The following is a 23,165-nucleotide window of genomic DNA, read 5'->3' as shown; positions in this document are numbered from 1 at the left end:
CAGAGCAAATGCGGGATGCCATGCCGACAGAAAGACGGCGCTTCGTCGAGGAGCCCAGACCCTGCAGGACATCATAACATATGCCGACCGCTATTTTGTAGATCATGTGTCGGACAATCCATGTCGAGCCAACATTATCACTACAGTCCACCATCCACCTATCACTACTAACGCCTACGGGTATCGCCCAATCTCGCCACTTCATCGCAATGGGATCAACACTCACCACCAACCTACAGACAGCGCACAAACAGTAATGTCTCCCCAATAATACTCAACGCGCAACGAAGGACCAGACTCACGTCAAAACCCCCATCTCACTAAATGTGTGCTTGGTTGTCAACAAAACATCAAAAAAGGACCTGTTACACACACATCGACTGATAACCCGGTCACCAGATGTGAATACAACGTCGTCGAGTCAGTACCAGACAAAATTTCTAAGTGGATCAGATGACTAGGACCCACCAGCTAAAAAACAAATATATAATCAACGTAGAGGGAACGCACAAAATGTATCACGGAAATGCAATCAAAATTTATGTTAACAAGATATCAATCCATCGAAGCAAACAACAACGTCGTCTACGACATAGGAAACATACCCATGCCTCCTCCAACCCATCCAGATCAAACTCCTGTCAAAACATAATATGCGCTATTACGCGCCAACCGTCAACAACGGAACAACCCATTTATCAATGGGTCTCTGGACTACAACCAATAAATAATGACTCACAAAGTGACTATTCAGAGTTAAATCTTTCACTACTGTCGAGCTAAATGGACATATTAACTTACAACCAGACCCCCTCTCCCACAAAAAAAAATCTTAAAGAACGGACGTTTTTTTTATCCTGTTCAGTGGTGTGATATTCATTAATCAGGAGTGAGAGGTTTACATTGAGTTAACTTTCTTAAATTTCTTTCTGATCTAAAGTCTGTATCAACAGATTTTTCTGCATACTTTTACGTCTTTATTCATATGAGGTTGATATACATGATATCATTATGAATTGGTTACATGTGATGTGCACATATTTTTCAATACCATGGTTTAGCTAGTTTGTTTATCTAGTGCAGTTCGGTATTTCTTGAGGCCAGGGTACCTAGCATTTGTTTACTTCATACTATCTGGGCGTTAACATTATAGATATGTTACTTAAAATATTCACGAGTCTACACGTATAACGTTCAAGTGTTAGAACTTCTTATCAAATATTATTAGGTTTGTTTAGACCTTTATACTATTTGAACATGTTATTAGGGCTGACTTTAGACCCCTGTCTTAGGGCACACCAGTCCCGAAGAAAGGCCAAGAAAGTTTAACACGGAGAAATCTGACGGTTTGTTTATATTCATATCAAACCAGATTTCAATCCCTTCCTAGTAGGGACATATGAGGAGCTGTCCAACCCCACCATTGCTTCAAACGGCACCCTTGCAAGCAAGACCTGAGAGATTGCCATTTCGGCTTAGGACCCCAGCTGCCACCAAGCTAAGAAATACAACAATCAAACATATTGTGGGTTTTTTTCCTTTGTTAGTGCCCAATGATGAATAATAAACATTAAAAACATGTAAATACCTACAATACTATTTCAAACAGAATTGTCAGACTTACTTTTATTGTCAATTATAAGTGGAACTGGAACTTGCTTTATTCATTGCTTATTGTATTTTGAAGGATCTATCCCTTGACAGTTGTACGAGCCATTAATCATTGCTGTTTAATATTTTCATATAATATGTAACGGGGAAATCATAGGATGTGCTGACCTATGTATAATTTAATTTTAATTAATAGGACGATTTTGTGAATGCAGGAGCTGAAAACCTATGTAAAACGCTCGAGTGGTGTGGACAATTATTACAGAAAATTTTCTTCAATAAAAAATTAAATTTCCACCTTAAATACCACATTACACGGGTGTCTTGTGGGGCTTTAAGGTAGTCTCAAAACTAGACATTCAGATAGATCGCGTCTTCATCGACTTCCGTTTTCTGTTTGAACTAGACACATTATTTTAGTTTAGTGTTTTTAATCGTCGTGTCGTTGTCGTCACAACCATCATCATCATCATCATCATCATCATCATCATCATCATCATCATCATCATCATCATCATCATGGATGCAGGTACCGCATATCTTTACGTTCAGTCCAGGTCGTTTATCCTATCTTTAACTTATTAATATACATTGTATAAAAGTAAAGCTGATGGATGAAAAAGTCAAGCCTTGCTCAAACAGGTCATTTTTTGTAGCGACGAGACATTGGCGCTGCAAACAAGTGGCCCGTCAGAACAGGCCCTTTAGTCATTGATCATGTGACCCCATAAGGCCATAAATCTAAAGGGCAATAAGGAATCGGATGCCTTTTGGTCATTGCTCATGTGACCCTGGCAAGGATATAATCTCAAGAGCAATAATGGGTTAGAATGACAGATCCATTGATTCACTAAATAAACAGTGGTCCATGAGCAAGGTGACGCTCTCCAAACATCACCTTTAAAAGGCATGTTTACTGCATGATGTGTTGACACATAGTTGTGCTTTACTTTAAAACCAAATTAAAAGGTAAAATTCTCAGTGCTGGTTAAGCATTCGATGTAACCCAATTTTTTGGGGTCTTAAAATTATTATTTTTGACCCGAATGTTGACTGCATGATGTGTTGACACATTATTGTTCTTTACTTTAAAACAAAATTAAACGGTACAATTGTCAATGTTGGTTAAGCATTCCATGTAACCCAATTTTTGTTGTTGTAAAATTATTTTTTTTACCCTCCGCGCTAAAACAGTATTATGTCAGTGCGATTCAGATTTTATAGATTTTAAATTCAAATATACAAAACTCGGGTGTCTAGTTTACATGCTTTATTTGAAGACAAAAGACAAAAACTAATATCTTATATATCTGTTAACTTTTACTTCAAAATTACTGTTATTCATCTCGTTTACCCCGACCAATTACGGTCTTGACATGATATTATGTCATATTTGGTGTTCAATTTGCCTTGACGCGTATCTATTACTTTTTGGCACCTGGTTTGCGCAAAAAAAACATTAATGTTGTTAGACAATATGATGTCACATTTGGTGTTCAATTTGCTTTGACATCCATTGCTTTAATAAGTACTAGGTTTACCCCGAATATTATTGTTGTGAGACGATATGTCACATTTGGTGTTCAATTTGCTTTGACGTCTATGAAGATGAAGTAGACGAAACAAAAAAAAAACAAAACAAAACAAACAAAAACAAAAACAAAAACAAAAACAAAAAAGAAACAAACAAACAATTTTAAAAAGAGAAAAAGGAGAGATGTACTTTTTGACATTTTCAGAAAAAGGGTTTGGGTACGGAACATCTCTTACTCATGTTATTTATTAATTGCTTTTTTCCTACCAAAGGTGGCAAGGAACACAGCCCGATACTTTGAGCTCATAGTGTAGAAAACAAATATATTGATGCTCGAGTTAACTGTGGCCATCACGAATACTATGGAGTACATAAGATGGGCCAGTCGGTGATATTGACCATTTGTTCGGATTCTGTCGTCTAAAAACTTCATCACAATCAACATCAGTTCTGGTGTATAGCATACCAAGAAGATAACAGATATGAATACTATCATTTTGACGAGTCTTGCTTCTTTGTCTATTGCCGGCTTTACCTGTTTTCTCTTCCCATTCGTTTGTTCAGTCTTGCTTGAAAAATCATTCTTCAGCGAAATGGAAGGCTCGCAAACACTGGTACTGTAATCTTCCGTTGCTATGGTAGATATTTGTGTCGTTGACATTGAATAAGTTACAGATTTACGCCATTCCTTAGACGTATTGATTTTGGTACTGGTCACAACAGTGCAAACCAATACGGTGATGACAGATATAAAACTAACCACAAAGTAGTTGGCGTAGTACACAATATCATGTAACATATCTCTATTTGGACCAAAGGTCAAAACTAATATGGTTACATTTTTCACCACCTCATCATTTAATTCCTCTAGATTTTCGAACTCAAGCCGATGAATAAGATAAATGGGAATATGACTAAGAAAAGTATAAGCAAAAATTATTGCAATGTAAACCACCGATTTTCGTTGTGTAAACAAGGATTGAACACCAAAGGGCAAAACTACACACATACATCTCTCAAATGCTATGTAAGCTGTCAAAATTCTGTTTATCAAAACGAAAATCGTGTGAGGCCAGCCAACCACCAAGTATAAAATAGCAAATGGATCAAATGGCAGATCTTGAATGTCTGCAATGATGACAGAAAAACCAATGCTGTGTAATAAGTTTGTGACTACTACGCCTAAATCGGCCACTGTTAGAAAGAAGAGATTGAGTGTGCTTCCTCCCGAGAATAAACCTTGTCGAAAAAAGACGATGATGTTGGTTATGTTAGCTCCAATGCCGAATATACTGAGGGTAGCACTAAGAACAATATATACAACTAGTCGAATTATGAATTCTGCTGTACTATCAAGAAGGGTTCTTTTGGGATTATTTGATACCATTGTAAAAGTATCGTTTGACAAAATATCCAGGAAGCTGACATCCCAGTATTTCAAATCTTCATCCATTTTTCCAAATATACTCCAAAAAGTATTCTGAATAAGCAAAGGAATAGACAATAGAAGTTGATTATATCAAAACAGATGAATAAATGTTTGGGAATGAAGATCATATTTTAAATTGTTGCCTTTTTATCGAAGTTTAATATCCATTTATTTTGGAAATGACAATAATTATTTAGCCATTTCATAGTCTGATGTGCATTGACATGATGACGTCTATTATGTAGTAGTAGTAGTAGTAGTAGTAGTAGTAGTAGTAGTAGTAGTAGTAGTAGTAGTAAGTAGTTTGAGTAGTAGTAGTCAGAGTAGTAATGTAGTAGTAGTAGTAAGTAGTAGTAGTAGTAGTAGTAGTAGTAGTGTAGTAGTAGAAGAGAGTAGTAATGTAGTAGTAGTAGTAGATAGTAGTATAGTAGTAGTAGTAGTAGTAGTAGTGTAGTAGTAGTAGTAGCTAGTAGTAGTAGTAATAAGTAGTAATGTAAATAGTAAGTAGTAGTAATAGTAGTAGTAGTAGTAGTAGTAGTAGTAGTAGTAGTAGTAGTAGTAGTAGTAGTAGCAGCAGCAGCAGTAGTAATGGTAGTAGTAGTAGTGATAGTAGTAGTAGTAGTAGTAGTAGTAGTAGTAGTAGTAGTAGTAGTAGTAGTAGTAGTTGTAGTAGTAGTAGCAGTAGTAATAGTAGTAGTAGTAGCAGTAGTAGTAGTAATAGTAGTAGTAGTAGTAGTAGTAGTGGTGGTAGTAGTAGTAGCAATAATAATAATAATAACAATAATAGTAGTAGTAGTAGTAGTAGTAGTAGTATAGTAGTAGTAGTAGTAGTAGTAGTAGTAGTTAGTAGGAGTGGTAGTGGTATAGTAGTAGTAGTAGTAGTAGTAGTAGTAGTAGTAGTAGTAGTAGTAGTAGTAGTAGTAGAAGTAGTAGTAATAGTAGTAGTAGTAGTAATACATGACATTTCTAACGCGCATTTCCATCACTTGGTGATGCTTAATGCGCGAGTAGTAGTAGTAGTAATAGTAGTAGTAGTAGTAGTAGTAGTAGTAGTAGTAGTAGTAGTAGTAGTAGTAGTAGTAGTAGTAGTAGTAGTAGTAACAATAATAATAATAAAAATAATAATAATAATAATAATAATAATCCTAATAATAATAATAATATAATAATAATAATAATAATAATAATAATAATAATAATAATAATAATAATAATAATAATAATAACAATACTGATGATGATGATAATAATAATAATAATAAAATATATAAAAATAATAATAATTGTAACAATAATAATAATAATAATAATAATAATAATAATAATAATAATAATAATAATAATAATAATAATATAATAGATAATGATAATAATAATAATAATATAATAATAATAATAATAATAATAATAATAATAATAATGATAATAATAATAATAATAGTTGGACAGGGGAATGAGGAAAAAACTATATGGCACCTGGGATCCATAAGGGTCCATTTCGTAGTGAAGTGAATGCGCTACTAATTGAGTTATGGGGACTCTCAACACTTATGTTAAACTAATAGTTAATCAATTGATTGTCAAATTCTAACTTATATTGACGATTTGGGCATAAAATTAAACAAATTTGTGTTTTACAGCAGCTGATGAATAGAAATAAGAATAATACACGTGATGCTCATGCCGAGACCTCACAGGGCTTTACAAAAACAAGCAAGAACAGCAGTAGATAAAATCCACCTAAATCATAGTTTATTTGCAGCCAGGGTTGAGAAAACATAGGGGATAAACGAACACATTTTTTAAATCCTTAGAAAGCATACGTAAATTTGAATTACGAAAAGAAGAGAGAGAGAGGGAGAGAGAGAGAGAGAGAGAGAGAGAGAGAGAGAGAGAGAGAGAGAGAGAGAGAGAGAGAGAGAGGGGGGGAGGGGGAGGGTACGCAATTAAAGAAAAATTGAACACATTGTCAAGTTATATCTACATATTCTCAGAGTTATGCTTAAATGTTGGTGTTATATTCTTAAACCACCCTCCTTAATCTGATTGCAAATATTACAACTTACTGTTTGAGATGTGGCCCATACGTGTTAATTGAGCCACTGATATATCCTCCTACCTTTACCTTAAATCTCAGCCCTAGGAGGCGCAAAAGGCCTGGCCATTTCCCCTCCATATCATACGTCCTTGCCTACATCCCTGGCCCTCTGCCAGGAATGCCATCCAATTTCGTTCCTCTCCTTTTCCACCATCCCGTGTCATGTTGTTTTGGGCATTTCTTCCCCCTCTTTCCCTCTGGAGTCCACCCCAATGCCACAGCCGAATCGTTCTTTTCCCCTCTTTTCAAAACATGCCCACCCCATTCTACATTTTCCTTCTCATCACCACACACACACACTTTATCTGCCTCTGCCAATTCCAAAATCCTATCATTCCATACATGTTGTTGCTATCTTATTCTCAATATCCTTCTCATGCATTTAATTTGGAAGACATCCTGATCACTTTCTTCTTCTTCTGTTAGCTTTCATGTCTCAGATCCATATAGGAGTATAGACAGGACTAACGTTTTATGTATCCAATCGAGTTTAGTTTAAGACTCTGTAATACTTCAACGAAATGGCAAAATACTCCGTTCAGTTTGGCTGACAAAAGTTTACTTCCGTGATGTAGAAAAAATGGAAATAAAAGCTTCAAACATATTGTCTTGATTTAAAGTGATGAATTTAACGATTTAAGGGATTTTCTATAAGTTTGTTTTGATATCGAAACGCTCCGCGTATTTTGTTTTTCGGTTGTTTGGAGCTGTTATATCGATTTTTGTACAATATTTTTTACAATCCACAACTTCTAACAGCTTCTCTTCTTATACCAATTGATTTAGATGACCCATACTTCTTAAAAAGCCACTGACCTCAGAACTCTACAGAAATTGCACATGTTAATCAAGAGGCAGGAAGTTAATCGGAAACACTGACACCACTGATGTCAAATTGAGCATGTTAACAGTAAATCAAATGCGCAACACCATGCTGACCGTCGTGAGCATCTTCTTTTCATTCTAATTTTTCTCAAACTAGAAAAGACAATGAATTTGCAATGAATTGCTCTTCACATTAAATATAAAATTGGTTGCATAAATCTATTCTCTTCACACGTTAGAGTCGAGGTTCGAGAATATCACCATAAAACGGATCGAGACCACAACCATTTCCGTTCTGGAACATTTCTATTTATCACTCAGAAGACTTAGAAGCTAGGAAGAACCAAAGCAGGCAGAAGGTGCATCTGCAGTTTAAATGAGAAATTCCCTATCTGTAAGGCTGACCAAAGAAAGACAAAAAAACAAAACAAAACAAAAACAAATAAGAATTCAAAAATAAACAAATGGCCCGTAAAATACGAGTTCGGTACTTCAGCTCGCTATTGATAAAAAACACTCGATTTTCCTTTGCGCTTTTGGATCAAATCGGACACATTACTTAACCGTTTCAGTTGCATTTTCCAAAGTTTGTTTAATGAAAAAAGAGAACCTGTCATCTTTAAAATCGGTATTGCATTTTATTCCGTAAGATAATTGTATAATAAGCTGATTGTGAGCACATGATGAAAACTGTATACAATTGATTTTTAATCAACCCTAAAATTGAGATCACACCAAATCACAATAACAGTTATCCCAATAATTCAAACTGCCGAAAGATGATACCAAAAGATCGATTATGACATGAGTCTGACAATTTCACAATGCATCAGTTACCAAATTGAGTAATATGATGTTTACTCATTTTAGATGATCAATTTTATGATTACAAATAGTACGATTGCACATTTTCATTTTCCCCTGATGTTAACTTTACCAGGATCGAATCATGTAAGATTATAATCATTATCTATCATCATATTTCAAAACAAGAAATTAAAGGAACCATCACAGCAATCCCGCATGTCGCTCATATCAAGTTTTATAATAATTATTTTTCAATAATCAAAACTTTAGTTGTATAGATACAATTTGATTTATGAAAAACTTTTCCAAAAGAAAAACGAGGCGCATAAAGAAGTTTATTTCAATCCTGAGATGGCTGCTTTTAGTAATCAAAACGTGATCTTTGTAACAACACTTATTTGTAAATGTTGAAAGAGTGAATTTAATGAAGGGTTGAATTGTGATATATGAATTCTATGACAGTTGTGCTTTATTAAAAATACTTTTTAAATATTTATTCTCGTTCTTGTTTTACATAGCCGTGACAAATTAAATAATGAAAAGTTGAGAAATCTTGTTCCTATTCATTTGAGTTTATTACACATGATGATATTTTGATATATTACGTTGTCTAATGGGTATTTCTTTTTTACGAAATCCGATGAAACCCGACGAAACCCGACGAAACCCGACAATTTTATAGGAAGAGGGCAGCAATGGGAATGAACCAGGGACTCAGGGAATTGTACCTGGGACTATGGGAGGAGGAGGAGGGTGTTTCATTTTTACGAAACACGCCGAAACACGACGAAACCCGACAATATCCGACAGCGTCACGGGAAGTAGGCAGCAGTGGGAAGTGAACCTGAGACTCAGGGAGGTGTGCACAAGTGAGGAGTGAACCTGAGACTATCGGTTTCGACGGGTTTCGCTAAAAAAGGGGTATTACTTTTTTTACGTGACCCGCTGAAACCCGACGAAAGTCGACGAAAACCGACGAAGTTATGGAAAGTAGGAGCAGTGGGGAGTGAACCTGGGACTATGGGAAGAGGATATCAGTGGGAATTGAAACTGGACTATGGGATTCGGATACCAGATGAGAATGAACCTGACACTCTAGGAGATGGGCACCAGCTGGTAGTTGTGATGATGATGTAGTTGTGGTGGTTGTGTTGTTGGTGGTGCTGATGCTGGTGGTGCTGGTGGTGGTAGTAGTGATGATGATGTGGTTGTGATGATGAAGATGTGGTGGGTTATGTAAGTTGTGATGGTAATGATGATGTGGTGGTGGCGTTGGTAGTTGTAGTAGTGATAATGATGTGGTGATGGTGGTTGTAGTAGTGTTGGTGGTTGTAGTAGTGGTGGTACTGATGATGATGTGGTGATGGTGGTGGTGGTTGTAATATTGCTGATGATGCGGTGGTTGCGGTTGCAGAAGCGATAATTGTGATGATGATGTGGAGCTGGTGGTGGTTGTGGTTGTGGTAGCAGTTATGATGGAGATGCTGCAGTGCTGTTGTTACTGATGATGATGATGATGATGATGATGATGATGATGATGATGATGATGATGGTGGTGGTGGTGGTGGTGGTGATGATGTAATGATGATGATGATGATGATGATGATGATGATGTGGTGTTGGTGGTGGTGGTAGTGATAGCAGTGATGATGATGATGTGGCGGTGGTGGTAGTGGATTGTCGAAGTTGTGTTGGTGATGTAGTGGTGGTGGTAGTTATAGTAGTAATAATGATGTGGTGATGGTGGTTGTAGTAGTAGTGGTGATGGTTGTTGTTGTAGTGTTGATAGTGGTAATGATGTGGTGGTGCTAGTTGTAGTAATGATGATGATGTGGTGGTGGTGGTAGTTGTGGTTGTCGTAGTGGTTGTTGTGATGATGATGTGGAGCTGATGTGTACTAGTAGGAGGCTATTATCATGGGCTATAACCTTGCGAAAACCAAGGGAAATCACTCGTCAGAAAACCTCAGGATAACTCTTTGAGTCGATATTCTGGTTATTAGTTCCTCGGGTGTTACATATGGTGTAAAGCCAGTGGATATTTAAGTTTCTTCTGAAGTATTTATTGATAAAACTAATACATTTAGTCGTCTCTGTGGTCCCCCAGGTCTCTGTCCCGAACAATAAGACTGACTTGACATTTGCGTTAAACAGCCTGATATTTGTGCAGATTGACACCATTTTAAAACCCCGTATTACAGAACTCACTTGATTTTATCACGCTCTCTGGGGAAGCCAAAAAGCATGCTAGAATCTCAGCATGCCGAAATCAGTTGCTCATGATGCTGGATAACGACTTATTATATAGATAAAATTCGGTCACCCAGTTCGTGCGTGTTGTGTTGCAGAACGTGCCGGAATTCTGCGTGCTAGAATCGAACGAGCACGGTATTGGACCAAAGGCATTCCGCTTTAGCCTTTCCTTTTCTTGCCTTCACATCTGCATCTGTGCCACCCTGCTTGTTGATGATGTTGCTCAATAAGGCACATGTTTCAACCGTGTCCCTTTCAATTATGCGGCTTTGTGGTCTAGTGGTATGACACTCGTTTTCGGATCGGAAGGTCATGGGTTCGAGCCTGGCTCGGCGCATAGTTGAGTATTTGGAAACGACTCTTTACTCACATTCTCTCACCGTACTCAGGTGTGAAATGAGTACCTGGCCGTTAACAATCTAGTAATTTATGTATAAATTGGCGTACTGAAATATGTTAAAAATATATGCCATTTAATTTCCAACTGCAAAAGAGTAGAATTTGTAAATTCGCTCAACCATTAAAGTCAAAACGCTTCTAGAGAACTGTATAACCTATCGTGTCCCCCTTTTGTCGACATAGCTTTAGGTCTTACTCTTTGTATAATTTAGTGCATATACTATTATATTATATATGTCACAAGTTATTTTGTACACGGTACGCTTGCTTATTGCTTTAATTTGCTCATATGAGGATAACTCATGTATGCAGAATTGATTTGATGGTTAGCATTAACTCCCAGTCTTTTAAACCATTTTACTACGGGGCTGGATTTATTATAATCACAATTTGAGATGCATATCATTAAACGAACGTTAAATTAGATATTATCTAAGTTTATGGGAATTTTTTACTGGCAATAACTGCATGAATGGAAATGAATAGATAAACAGATAAATTAATGGTTTAATCGGTGAAATGTTTTAACAGATTTAATCACATTTACATTTACATTCATAGAGTAGATGCAGTCCGTGTTATTTTGAGACAAAAAGAAGACTTTAAAAAGTCATAAAATATTAAATCATGTTAATATCAATGATAATAATAATAATGGTTATAATGATATCAATAATCATTAGGATGATGATGATGATGATGATGATGATGATGATGATGATGATGATAATAATAATAATAATAATAATAATAATACCTTTCATTCCAATCACAATTAATACAATTCCACTAGAAACCAGTTCAAACGAAAAATAATTTATAGATAAAACGTATTACCAAGCTAACAATGGACGGATGTATAATTTTCCATAAAAAATATGTTGTATTTTTTGTGGTGCATTTGTGATAATGATAATGTGGAGTATGATTATGAAAGCTATGAATGTTCATTATATACAGTATATAAGATATTATAATTTTACCATGGATTATATGATGATTTCTAATGGTAGTTAAACACCAGGGTTATGCATATATAATGCCCATGTCCTCTACAGGAAATCCAACACTAACTGGAGGTAGAAAATGTTGATGACCCATACCATCAAACTATATAGTTTAATATATGGTTTTGATTCTTGTTTATCTTCATTATTAGAACATTTCATTACCTTCCCATTCAACTACTAAAAGACAGAAAACACATTAGCAGTATTAAAACTAGGGAGAATGAACAACAAACATACAAATGAACATCCTGTATATTTCGTGCTCAATCACTAAAAGAAAATACTACAAAATATTATACATATCACTCTCCTTTTCGAAAACGCCATTGTCATTTTCTTTTTCCTTATCAATATTGCAGCCACCATCAACACCCCCAATTGCGAAGGCAATCTCTCTCAACATTATCATTATCAAGATCACCATCATCAACGACATTGTCATCATAAAAACATGCTTATTTTTTCCTATTGTGTACTTGAACTGTAATCCGTTAGTCTTAGACAGCCCGGTTGAGAATTCCAAAGGAAAGGAACATCATTCTGGCTAAAATCATGTAGCAGGTAGACTCACCCGTGAGACTCGGCGGGTAGCAAACAGGGAGAGATGTTGCTGCCAACTTTTGCAATTAACCCCCCCCCCTCCGCCCCAGCTCATAGCATTGTCACGTATTGCAGTAGTGTAGGGTACATTGGGGAGTAGATTCCGCGACGTGCAACTTCCACTCCTCCGGTTTAAAACTACATGGAAGTGTGTAACCAGACCTCCGGAGGACAAACGATGGATAGGTTACATATTGAATCAAAAGGTGTCATAACTGTTTTCAACAATAGGAAAGGGAAGCATCAATTCAATAAATGAAGGCAAATGAAGATAATATGTAAAAGTGCAATATGTATTGTGTAAATTGTTATTTTATGGAACTGAAGCGTTCATATCATCACCTATTATTACCTTCAAGCATCAACATTTTCAGAACTATTTTAGTAGCAGGATGTAAACGTAGATTCTTATGATTACGGGGCTTAAAAGATAGCGGATGGATGATCTTTATATCTACCAATATTTATTTAGGCTAAAAAAAATAAGATGCCATCACCTTAAAATCAGAGGATCAGTTACACAAGGTACATATTATGTATCCAGTCCTCGGAGGGCTGATTTTACACTTCCAAGGAGATTGGAACACTTTTGTTCTCTGTTCCATTGTGTCAATACACCGTACTCCTAATAACGTTTACTCAACGAAGACAAGTGTATTAATTCAAGTACCTTTTACAGTCTCCAACGTTTCAATAATTCCTAAACTTGCGGATCTCAGCACGCAGTAACTTCAGCACTGAAAAGCAATGCTGCAATCCTTCTACCCTCAAGGTTAGGTGGAAAGATCGGTAAAACAGCAAACGGAATACCAAGAATCGGAGGAATTACTAGATTTATGTAAAGATTCCCATAGGCTACACTGCACTGATTCCAAATTTAGTGCAGAGCATGTGGAATATATTCTTATCAGGACTATCTTTGCTGTTTTCATTACTGTAGTTCACCGTTTCCTGTATGTTTTCCAAAGTGAGAGGAGCTTTTTAAAATTAGTTTTGGCAGTCTATTCGGCCGAGCATTCAAACCTTATTCCTCTCACTTTGAATTCCAACCATCTCAGATTTCCGAGTTCAAGGACCCATATTACGGGGACAAATGCGACTATTCCTATAATACGCTTCAACAGTCATGTCGTCACTTCAATCGTAACGACGCGTGTTACTTAGTAACTGGCTCTAAACTATCGGAACAATGGCGGACGCCCGTTTGAAATATTTTTCCGACAAGCGCAAAAGTGTATCCAGAGGAGAAAAACATAAATATGATCATGTTTTAACTTTTATACATTCTGATCACAAGACATATGAAACGTTCTAGCCAGCATGAAGAATAAAAAAGACCGATTTTCTTTGTTTAGAAACACGATGGCCGCCGTTGCTGGGCGACGAGAAATCAGACTATTGTATCCAATTGCATTGACAATATAAATATAACGCCAATTCTTCAAATCCATGCATGTTAAATCTAAAATCACAAAAGATAACTTCCATAATGGAAGCACCCAAAGCACGCTTAAAATTTTTCTACAGAGAGGACCTAAAATATCTCTGTCGTCTTCTGGAATTTAGTAATGTATTTTTGTCTTTATTGGTTTTTGTTGTTGGCTGAAGAAGGGTTTTGAGCCCGAAACGTTCGGTTTTTGGTATTTTGTTATTTTTTGAAGCTGTTATATCCCCTTTTTAATAGCATATTTTTCCTTTATCTATTTGTGCTGAGCTATAATCTTTCCTGTGCTGGTCCTGTTATGTATACCTATGCTTCCAATCTATTTCTTGTCCTAACTTGATAAGGATCGTTTACAGAAAAATCCATTTCACAATATCGCGGGCATCGCTTAGTGAATATTGTCATTTTTCAGAAAACAAGTCCAACCCTGATGGCTACTGTTGTGTTTTTGATGGCACACCAGAATAATGTTTTGGAATCACTCAAAAACATAACATTGGCAACGGGGATTTTTCACCTTTATCCTGCGCATCTTCCTATCGGAGCGTTTCGTTACGTCAGTCGAAAAGTCAACACGCCACGTACGGAAACCTGCCAGCTCATCACCCTATTACAACAACAGATCGAACAACAATAAATAAATAAAATAAATAAATAAAAATAAATAATAAATAAATTCCCTTTATTCATCCCTAAGGGGAAATTTTTGTTTAGGGTCTATTCCAAGGGAAGACTGGAATAATTCAGGCGTCAGCCGCAATGCAGCGCCGCAAAGTGAGCTAAGGCTAGGTGACTTGCTCAAGGCCACACAACGCGGCGGGTAGTCGAACTCGGTACCTTTCGGGTACGAAGCAAAGACCATACCGCTGAGCCACGCTGTCCCATGAAGCAACTCGTTGAACGACAAGAAAAGCAGATGGAAATGTTCATCAGACTACCTTTTGGCATCAGTTCAGCTCCCGGATATTTTCAACAAATAATGGATCAACTGACTCATGATCTTCTAGGTGTCGCAGTCTATATCGACGATATCCCTGTGAGTGGCAAGGATGCCACCGATCATTTACACAATCTGCGAAGTTTATTACAGCACCTTCATGATAAGGGACTTCGCTGTAATCTCCAAAATGTTCTTTCGCAGAACAACAGTGTGAGTATTTGGGTCATCTACTATCAAAATACGGCATTGCAAAAGGTACAAAAGTTGACGCAATCACTAAAATGCTGCCACCCACCAATGTATCGAGCCTAAAATCGTTCTTAGGACAAGCACAATTTTATTTGAAATTCTTACCAAATCTTTCAACTATCTTAGAGCCCCTCTATCAGTTAACCAAGAAAGACGTTAAATGGAAATGGACAGCGAAAGAACAAACAGCTTTTCAACATGTGAAGAGACTTCTTTGTGACGAAACAATTTTTGTGCATTTTGATTCATCTCTCGACGTGGATATATCTCATGACGCATCAATTGTTGGAAACGGATTCGTATTATTCCATCATTTCTCAGACGGTAGTGAAAGACCGATTGCCAATGATTCTAAAATTTTGAACAATACTCAGCGAAGATACAGTCAGATTCAGAAGGAAGCGTTATCAATAATTTTTGCGCTGAGTAAATTTCATCAATTTCTTTACGGTCGCAATTTCATACTCGTCACCGATCACAAGCCTTGATTGTCGCTCTTTGGTCCAAGAAAACCAGTACCTGCTTTGGATGCCAACCGCCTAGCCAGATGGACCTTGACACTAAGTCAGTATGACTCTTTCTCTCTCTCTCTCTCTCTGTGGCATATCACTTGGACGTTGCCTCCCACACAGTCCTTCGGAAGAAGTCTCTGTCTTGTGCCCATCTGCCACATTCCGTTACGCCGTTGTTGAGCCATTCCTGTATATCCTGTTGCCATCTTCTTTGTGGTCTTCCTCTGCCTCTTTTGCCCTCCGCCATGCCCTCCAGTACATCTCTCTCTAGTGTGTCGTGTCTTTTCAGGTGCCCAAAGTAATTGAGTTTCAGCTTTTTTATCTTACACATTAGCAGGGACTTTTTTAGTCCTAGTGTTTTCATGATGTTTACATTGCTTTCTTTGTTTGTCCACGGGATGCGTAAGATTTTTCTATAGCATTTCATTTCGAAGGCGGTTATTCTCTTTTCTGATTCTTTGGTTATAGACCATGTCTCGCATCCATATATTGCAGTGGGAAAAATACAGGATGTTAGGATCTTCGTTTTCAGTCTGACTTCCTCGCTCTTCCAGATTGCCAACATTTTGTTTAGTTTGTTGCTTGCAATTGCAAGTCTTCTCCTGATATCTGGTGCCGAGTTTCCATTGGCTTCTATTTGTGCTCCAAGGTAAATGAAATTTGTAACATTTTCCAGTTGTTCTCCTTCTATTTCGACCTGAGCAGTGCTGCTTTTATCTGTGCTCATTATTTTCGTTTTCTTTGCGTTTAATAATAGGTCTTTGTCTTCACTATGTTTTTTTTTTTTTTACCGATTTTACTAGTTTGTTGAGACCTGTTGATGTTGTTGACAATAGCGCCGTGTCGTCTGCATATCGTAGGTCAGAGATCTTCCTGCCATTTATCTTAACGGCACTGTACTCTTCATCTTTTTCTTCTGTCATAACATCACGCATTATTGTTTCGGTGTATAGCCTGAATAGTGAAGGAGAAAGGATGCACCCCTGCCTCACTCCCCGCTTTATTGGGAACCATTTTGTAAGTCCATATTCTAGTCTAACCGTTGCTGTCTGTTGTTGGTAAAAATTGTTTATGAGGTTGACTATTTTGTAGTGGCAGTTTAAGTTCTTCAAAGTTGTTACTATTTGTTCGTGATTTACGCAGTCAAACGCTTTGCTGTAATCTATGAAGCACATGTGTAGATCTATGTTTGCCTCCCTGCTTTTTTCAATCAGTGTCCTGATATTAAATATTTGGTCTCTTGTTCCCCTGTTTGGTCTAAAGCCTGCTTGAGTTTGGCTGACTTCTTCCTTCACCACGTTCTCTAATCTCTTCAAAATAATTTTCAGTAAGATCTTACTTGCATGGCTGATGAGTGATATCGTCCTGTAATTTGTGCATAGCTGTAGGTCTCCTTTTTTGGGGATTGGTATAAATACAGCCTTTGTCCATTCATTTGGCCATCGTTCTTCGTGCCATATCTTTTTACAAAGAGTGTGATATAACGCAGTCCCCTCGTCTCCACTAGCTTTGATCATTTCTCCCGATATTTCATCGTTTCCTGCTGATTTGCCTGTTGGAAGCTGTTTAATTGCCCATTCTACTTCGCTTCGTAGGGGTGGTAGTTCATCTCCATTTGGTTCCATCATTGGCAATGTGTTTGCGTTGCCATCGTACATTTCCTTACAGTATTCAGCCCACCTATCTGCGATTTTTTCTGGGTCGTTTAGGGGTGTGCCGTTGGTATCTTTTATGGTCGATAGGCGTGGTTTGAACTCATTTGTTAGGTTGTTGATTTCTTTGTGCATTTTATTTGTCTGATTGGTATACATTGCCAGTTCTATGTCATCGAGTTTTTGTTTTAATGAATCGGTCTTGTCCCGTTTTGTTAATTTCTTCACATATGCTTTTGTTTCTTTATACTCGTCAGAATGTAGACCATACCTTTGCTTGATGTTTTTCCTTGTTTCCATGGCTTCAAGAGTTTCGTTTGTTATCCATGTTTTTTTCTTATATGACCTTTTTGGTAGGTGTTCCACTGCTGCTCTTTTAAAAGTATTCTCAATCTTTTCTGCCAACTCTTCAGGTTCCATCTCTTCTGCCATGTCTTGTAATGCACTGAAACTGTTCTTAACTTCAAGTTTGTACTGGATGTTGAAATGTATCATGGAGAGGTCATACCGAACTGGTTTGGGAGGCGATTTGATAATCTTGAGTCTGATTTTGACGTCTGCTATTAGTATCTCATGATCGCTATCACAGAACCGGGTAGGGTTCTTGCCGCTGTCACTGATGTTCTCCATCTCTTGTTTATGATTATATAATCTATTTGGTTCTTTGTCTGCCCATTTGGTGCGGTCCACGTATATAGCCTTCTTTTGTGTACCTGGAACATGGTGTTTGTAATGGCAAGGTTGTTTTCAATTGCAAATTCTACCAGCTGTTCTCCTTCTTTGTTTCTTTCTTCTAGACCATACTCTCCTACTATGCCTTTTTCCTGTTCGTCTTTCCTACTACCAACCTTCGAGTTGAAATCTCCCATGATTATCATTATGTCTGATTTGTCACATGAGTCAATAGCATTTTGGAGTGATGCGTAGAAGGTATCCTTTTCTTCTTCTGTCGCAACTGATGTCAGAGCATATACTTGTATGATCGTAAGGTTGTGCCCTACTCCTCTTACACGCACAGAGATAATGCGGTCGTTGTATGGATTGTAACCCATTAGTGCTCCGGCTATTCCTTTACTCATATATATTTCAACCCCGCTTTGTCCTGGTTTCTCTTTTCCTGAGTAAATGACCCTTCCTCCACTTAGAGGAGTGAAGTGTCCTTTTCCTCCCCATCTATGCTCAGAGATACCCAGGCAACTTATTCCATTGTCATCAGCCTCTTTAATGATGTTTTGCAGCTTGCCAGATGACATGGACCTTATGTTCCATGTCCCTATCCGTATCTTCTGTCCTATTTTTAGCTTCCTGCTACCTAATGTTCCGCTCCTCGCACAGTCAGGCTTGTGACCATCATCAATATGACTATAGAATTGAATATCGTAAGACAGCTCATCATGGCAATGCTGATGCACTGAGCAGACTTCCAGCAAGTGCCGACCCAGTCTTTGACAAAGAGGAAGATGGAGAAGATGTCAACACAGTGTTTACAATCTCTACAATTGGAAAACAGCTACGAGCTACTGACCCCGGAGTAATCCCTGGAGAATCCGCTAAAGATGACACCATCTCCGTTGTCATAAGAAACATGAGTCGTAAATGGCCTAAATCAGATTCCACAATATTACTCTGGTTTCCCGTCAAAAACACAACATTGGCGACGAGGATGGGATTTTCATGTGACAGCGCTCTGGCGAATTCTAGCTGCCAATTCCTGAATAGTTTCACCTGGTTTCCTCTGGAGGCCCGTCCAAAATTTATAACGTTCTCTCAATTTAATCACTTAACGCGTCTGAGTTGAGTGATTCCACAATATTACTCTGTTGTCCCGTCAAAAACATAACAGCTACATGAATAGGAACGTGAAAAGACATTTGAATACATCCTTTACTTGGTCGACCAAGGCTTGACGATGTAACTCTCACCGGCCTGTTCTTACAGGGGGGCAACTTGTGGTAATATTAAGATACGAGCTTTGGACGACCATGGAAAGAACGTAGCTTTGTTAAATTTTGTTTCCGCGAAAAAAACGCGAGCGTAATGACAATAATTTGTCTGTGTTTTGCAGCTGTTTTTATTAGGCCATTCTAATAATTCCAGTGCCCGGCTGTGCACTTACGTGGACGTACCAATCAAAATTTTATTACTGTAATCAATTACATTGAAATTAAGCCCCGGTCAAATCATTTAAGACCAACTTTAACAATACTATTATGTGCAATTATGGTGGAAGAATAATGTTTGTGATAACACAGGTATTCCCCACCTGGAATATTGTTTTGTTTTGTTGTTTTTTTAAATTGAAACACGTTGCTGCATTTTATAAAACATTCTATCTTTAATCGGTCGTACACTAATGTGTAACGAAAAGCACGCAATTTTACAACAAATGACCTGGGGCACATAACCAGTTAATTGCCGTACTTTGGAAAAAACACGCTTGTATTTAAATATTTGGTCAGAGAACAAGTCCTTCAAATAGCGATCGAATATAAACGACCTTCATCTTGGCAAATAACTCTCAACCCTGGGACTTCGCGAGATCCCAGATTTGAGAGCTTTGCCAAGATGAGGGTCATTTAAATCCATCGATATGTGAATGACGAATTTTCCCGCCACATTTTTAAGTACGTGTGTTTCCACAGTGTGGCAGTTAACTGGTTAGATATTAAACAGTTGCTTTACGTAGTATAAATCCTTGATTAGTTGGTATAAAATATATGATTAGCATAACATTACTTAACCAGAGTGAGAGAAAACTAGGACCCATATATGTGGAGAGCTTAAAATTTCTACGGAAATCAATTTTGAACTCGCAACTCTCCATTAAAAAAAAGTAGTCCTTTAGAGCCATTAGGCCCATGGAGCGGAGTTTATCTATAGCGTGAAACGGACAGTAGCACTTGCTTGCTATCTTTTGGATAGGACGCTACTCTATCGTAAAGTACTTTCCGACAGATCTAACAGACCCAGCTACCTATTCACTGCTGGATGGACAAAAAAATCTAGACTGCACCCGGGATCAATCTCGGCCCCTTTGCTTGTGAAGCGAGTGCTCTACCAACTGAGCTATCGGGACCCCCTGCAACTCTCCATACTTACACATAATTTCGAATCTTTGAAATTTGAATATCTACTGTATAGTGGACAATTGAGTTATACCATTTTTATATGTCTACTTGAACATGGTTGTAAGATATTTAGAATCGCGTATTGTTTGCGGAACAAACATTGCTCTTCATCGGTAATGGTCTTATGGTATGAAACTCGGCTTCGGGTCGGAACACCCTGGTTTCGAGCCCCGCCCTGAGCGGCGCATAGTTGAATCGAAAGACGAGGCTCTTTACTCACATTCTCTCACCGTACTCAGATGTAAAATGCGTACATGGTCGTTTACAGTGTTGTCTATGTAATATCTAGTATCAGGCGACATGCCTCTTCCTACATGTTAGTGTTGCTGTTGGCTAGGGGCCTCTTGTAAGGCGTTTTGAGCACGTTTAGAAGACATTGCGCTCTAGTTGTTAGTAAATGTATGTTATGGCATAAAATAAACACGAGTACAATGCCAGCAGACGAAATGAATGAATATTAGAATTATCTTTTTTTTTTGTTTGTTAAAGACACGATTTGGTTTATAGTCTATACATTGACGCGTTGACTTACTAAAATCAAGAGAGTAATTATATAAGTGTAATGCTTGTTGATGAAATAATATTATTACATTTGAAGGAGAAAAAAAAAACTTTAAAGGAAATTGTGTAGATAAACGACTAACGACACATCCTGAAATTTCAATCAATTGTGTAAAGGAAAAAAATGATTTTTTTCCCCAAGAATCCAAATCAATGCAGTCCGATAAAACATGTTTGGGTCTAAGATGACAGACTCTGGCAAACTTAAGTTGCACAACGGATCCGAACAACCACACAACAGCAGAAGTATGTTTGGGTTCATTCATGGTGCCATGTGCACCAACCTGCGCAGGCAAATAATGTCTCCGTACAACTGAAAAAAATAAAAATGAAATTCCCTTTAGTCATCCCATATGGAAAATTTGTCTCTATGGTCTATTCCAAGGGGAGACTGGAATAACCTAGGCGTCAGCCGCAGTACAGCGCCGCAAGTTGAACTAGGGCGGGGTGACTTGCCACACAGCGCAGCGGCGGAAGATCGAACTCGGTACGTTTCGGGTACGAAACAAAGACCGTAGTGCTGAGCCACGCTGCCTCCTAAACAACAGGACTAGGAATGACAAAACGCTTCAGCTTTTGCAATTGGATTCAATAGTCTGATGTTACGTCGCACAGCAATGGCAAGCAGCGTGGTTCTAAACAAAGATCATCGGCATTTTTTATTCTTCGTGCTGGCTAGAACTTTTCATATGTCATGTGATCAGAATGTATAAAAGTAAAAACATGAGCGTATTTATAATGTTTTTCTCCTCTGGATTCACTTTTATATGCTCGTCGGAGAAATATTTCATAAGGGCGTCCGCCATTGTTCCGATAGTTTAAAGCCAGTTATTAAGTTACCACGCGTCATTACGAGGGAAGTGACTACATGATTTTTGAAGCGTATTGCCATGATTCTAGTTGAGAAATTGATATAAGAAACAATTAATATTGGAAAAAGATTAGCAAGAAGATTACGACAATACAATATTCGGGAGTAGCCAGTACACAAGCAGATAATTTAGAGTTTTGTTTGGCAAGAGAGTTCAAAAGGCGACATCCTATTGAAATATCAGCTAACAGACTAACAGACACGCCCACACCCATACACACGGAGAGATTGAGATAGAGAGGAAGAAAGAAAGAAAGAGAGAGAGATAGATAGAGAGAGAGAGAGAGAGAGAGGGAGAGAGAGAGAGAGAGAGAGAGAGAGAGAGAGAGAGAGAGAGAGAGAGAGAGAGAGAATGTGTGTGTGTGTGTGTGTGAGAGAGAGAGAGAGAGGGGGGGGGGGTTGTTGAAGATAAATTATAGTCTCTCATGCGCCAAATGAAAGTTCAGTGGACGACATACACTATTTGGACATCGCTATCTAGAGTGATGAAATATATTGCCTTAGGAACATAAGGACGTGGATTTGAATGCTGGTACCATAAGTTTGGTCTCAACGCATTTAAAGTTGTTTTTTTTCCTTACAGAATTGCATTGCAGACATAATCTAACTTCTGCTCAACGGCATTGTTTCTCTCAACATTTCTCAAAGTTCATGATTTAGATGTTGAACTACTCAAGTTTTCAAGGTTTGTTTACTAACACTTAATACCAATTTGAGACGGTTGGTCACAGCTGTTACATGATTCTTATTTTCATTCATTTCATAAAAACACTCCGTTAACATTAATTTTATTTACAGGCAGATACGCGGATATACACAAATACAAATGCTTATTATATATTCAACAATGCGTTTTAAAGTGTTTTTTTTTATGTCTAAAATTATGTGTGGGCATAACCAATGACTGTCAGTAAGTTTATGGGATTTTGCTAGTGTTTTGATGTCATTCTCTCAGTTTTTAAGTCATTTATCGTCATCAATGAGTATTTTTTTTTATTGTTGATGTTACTGGTAAATTATCTTTATTTTATTTTATACTTGTGGAGATCCCACAATATTTGTGCGGAAATAAAGGCTATTGCGAACTTACGAACAAGCACTCATCTGTTTTAATTATTATACTTCTGTTTTGTAGAAATAACATAAATCTAGATGAATTTTTGGAGCCGTCAACGAATAAAATCTGCCCAGTAATAAAATCGGCAGGTGCGCGCAAATGAATCTGGCCACAGGGATAAAAAAA

General features: G+C 37.5%; 1 protein-coding gene across 1 annotated transcript; it reads right to left on the bottom strand.

The window, feature by feature from the left end:
* Window positions 1–2,866: 2,866 nt before the first annotated feature.
* Window positions 2,867–8,103, bottom strand: LOC144963938 (uncharacterized). The gene is made up of 2 exons (XM_078897884.1): window positions 8,062–8,103; window positions 2,867–4,625 (listed from the first exon to the last, which is right to left on the bottom strand). Exon 2 carries the CDS (start codon window positions 4,596–4,598, stop codon window positions 3,387–3,389), a length of 1,212 nt encoding a protein of 403 aa, XP_078754010.1. The 5' UTR covers window positions 4,599–4,625; window positions 8,062–8,103; the 3' UTR covers window positions 2,867–3,386.
* Window positions 8,104–23,165: the final 15,062 nt, after the last annotated feature.

The sequence above is a fragment of the Berghia stephanieae genome, chromosome 1, assembly GCF_034508935.2.
Source record: "Berghia stephanieae isolate SIO BIC M18660-M18661 chromosome 1, UCSD_Bste_1.3, whole genome shotgun sequence".
NCBI lineage: Eukaryota > Metazoa > Mollusca > Gastropoda > Nudibranchia > Aeolidiidae > Berghia > Berghia stephanieae.
The sequence above is the reverse complement of the archived record's forward strand: the minus strand, read 5'-3'. Positions and strand labels throughout refer to the sequence as shown.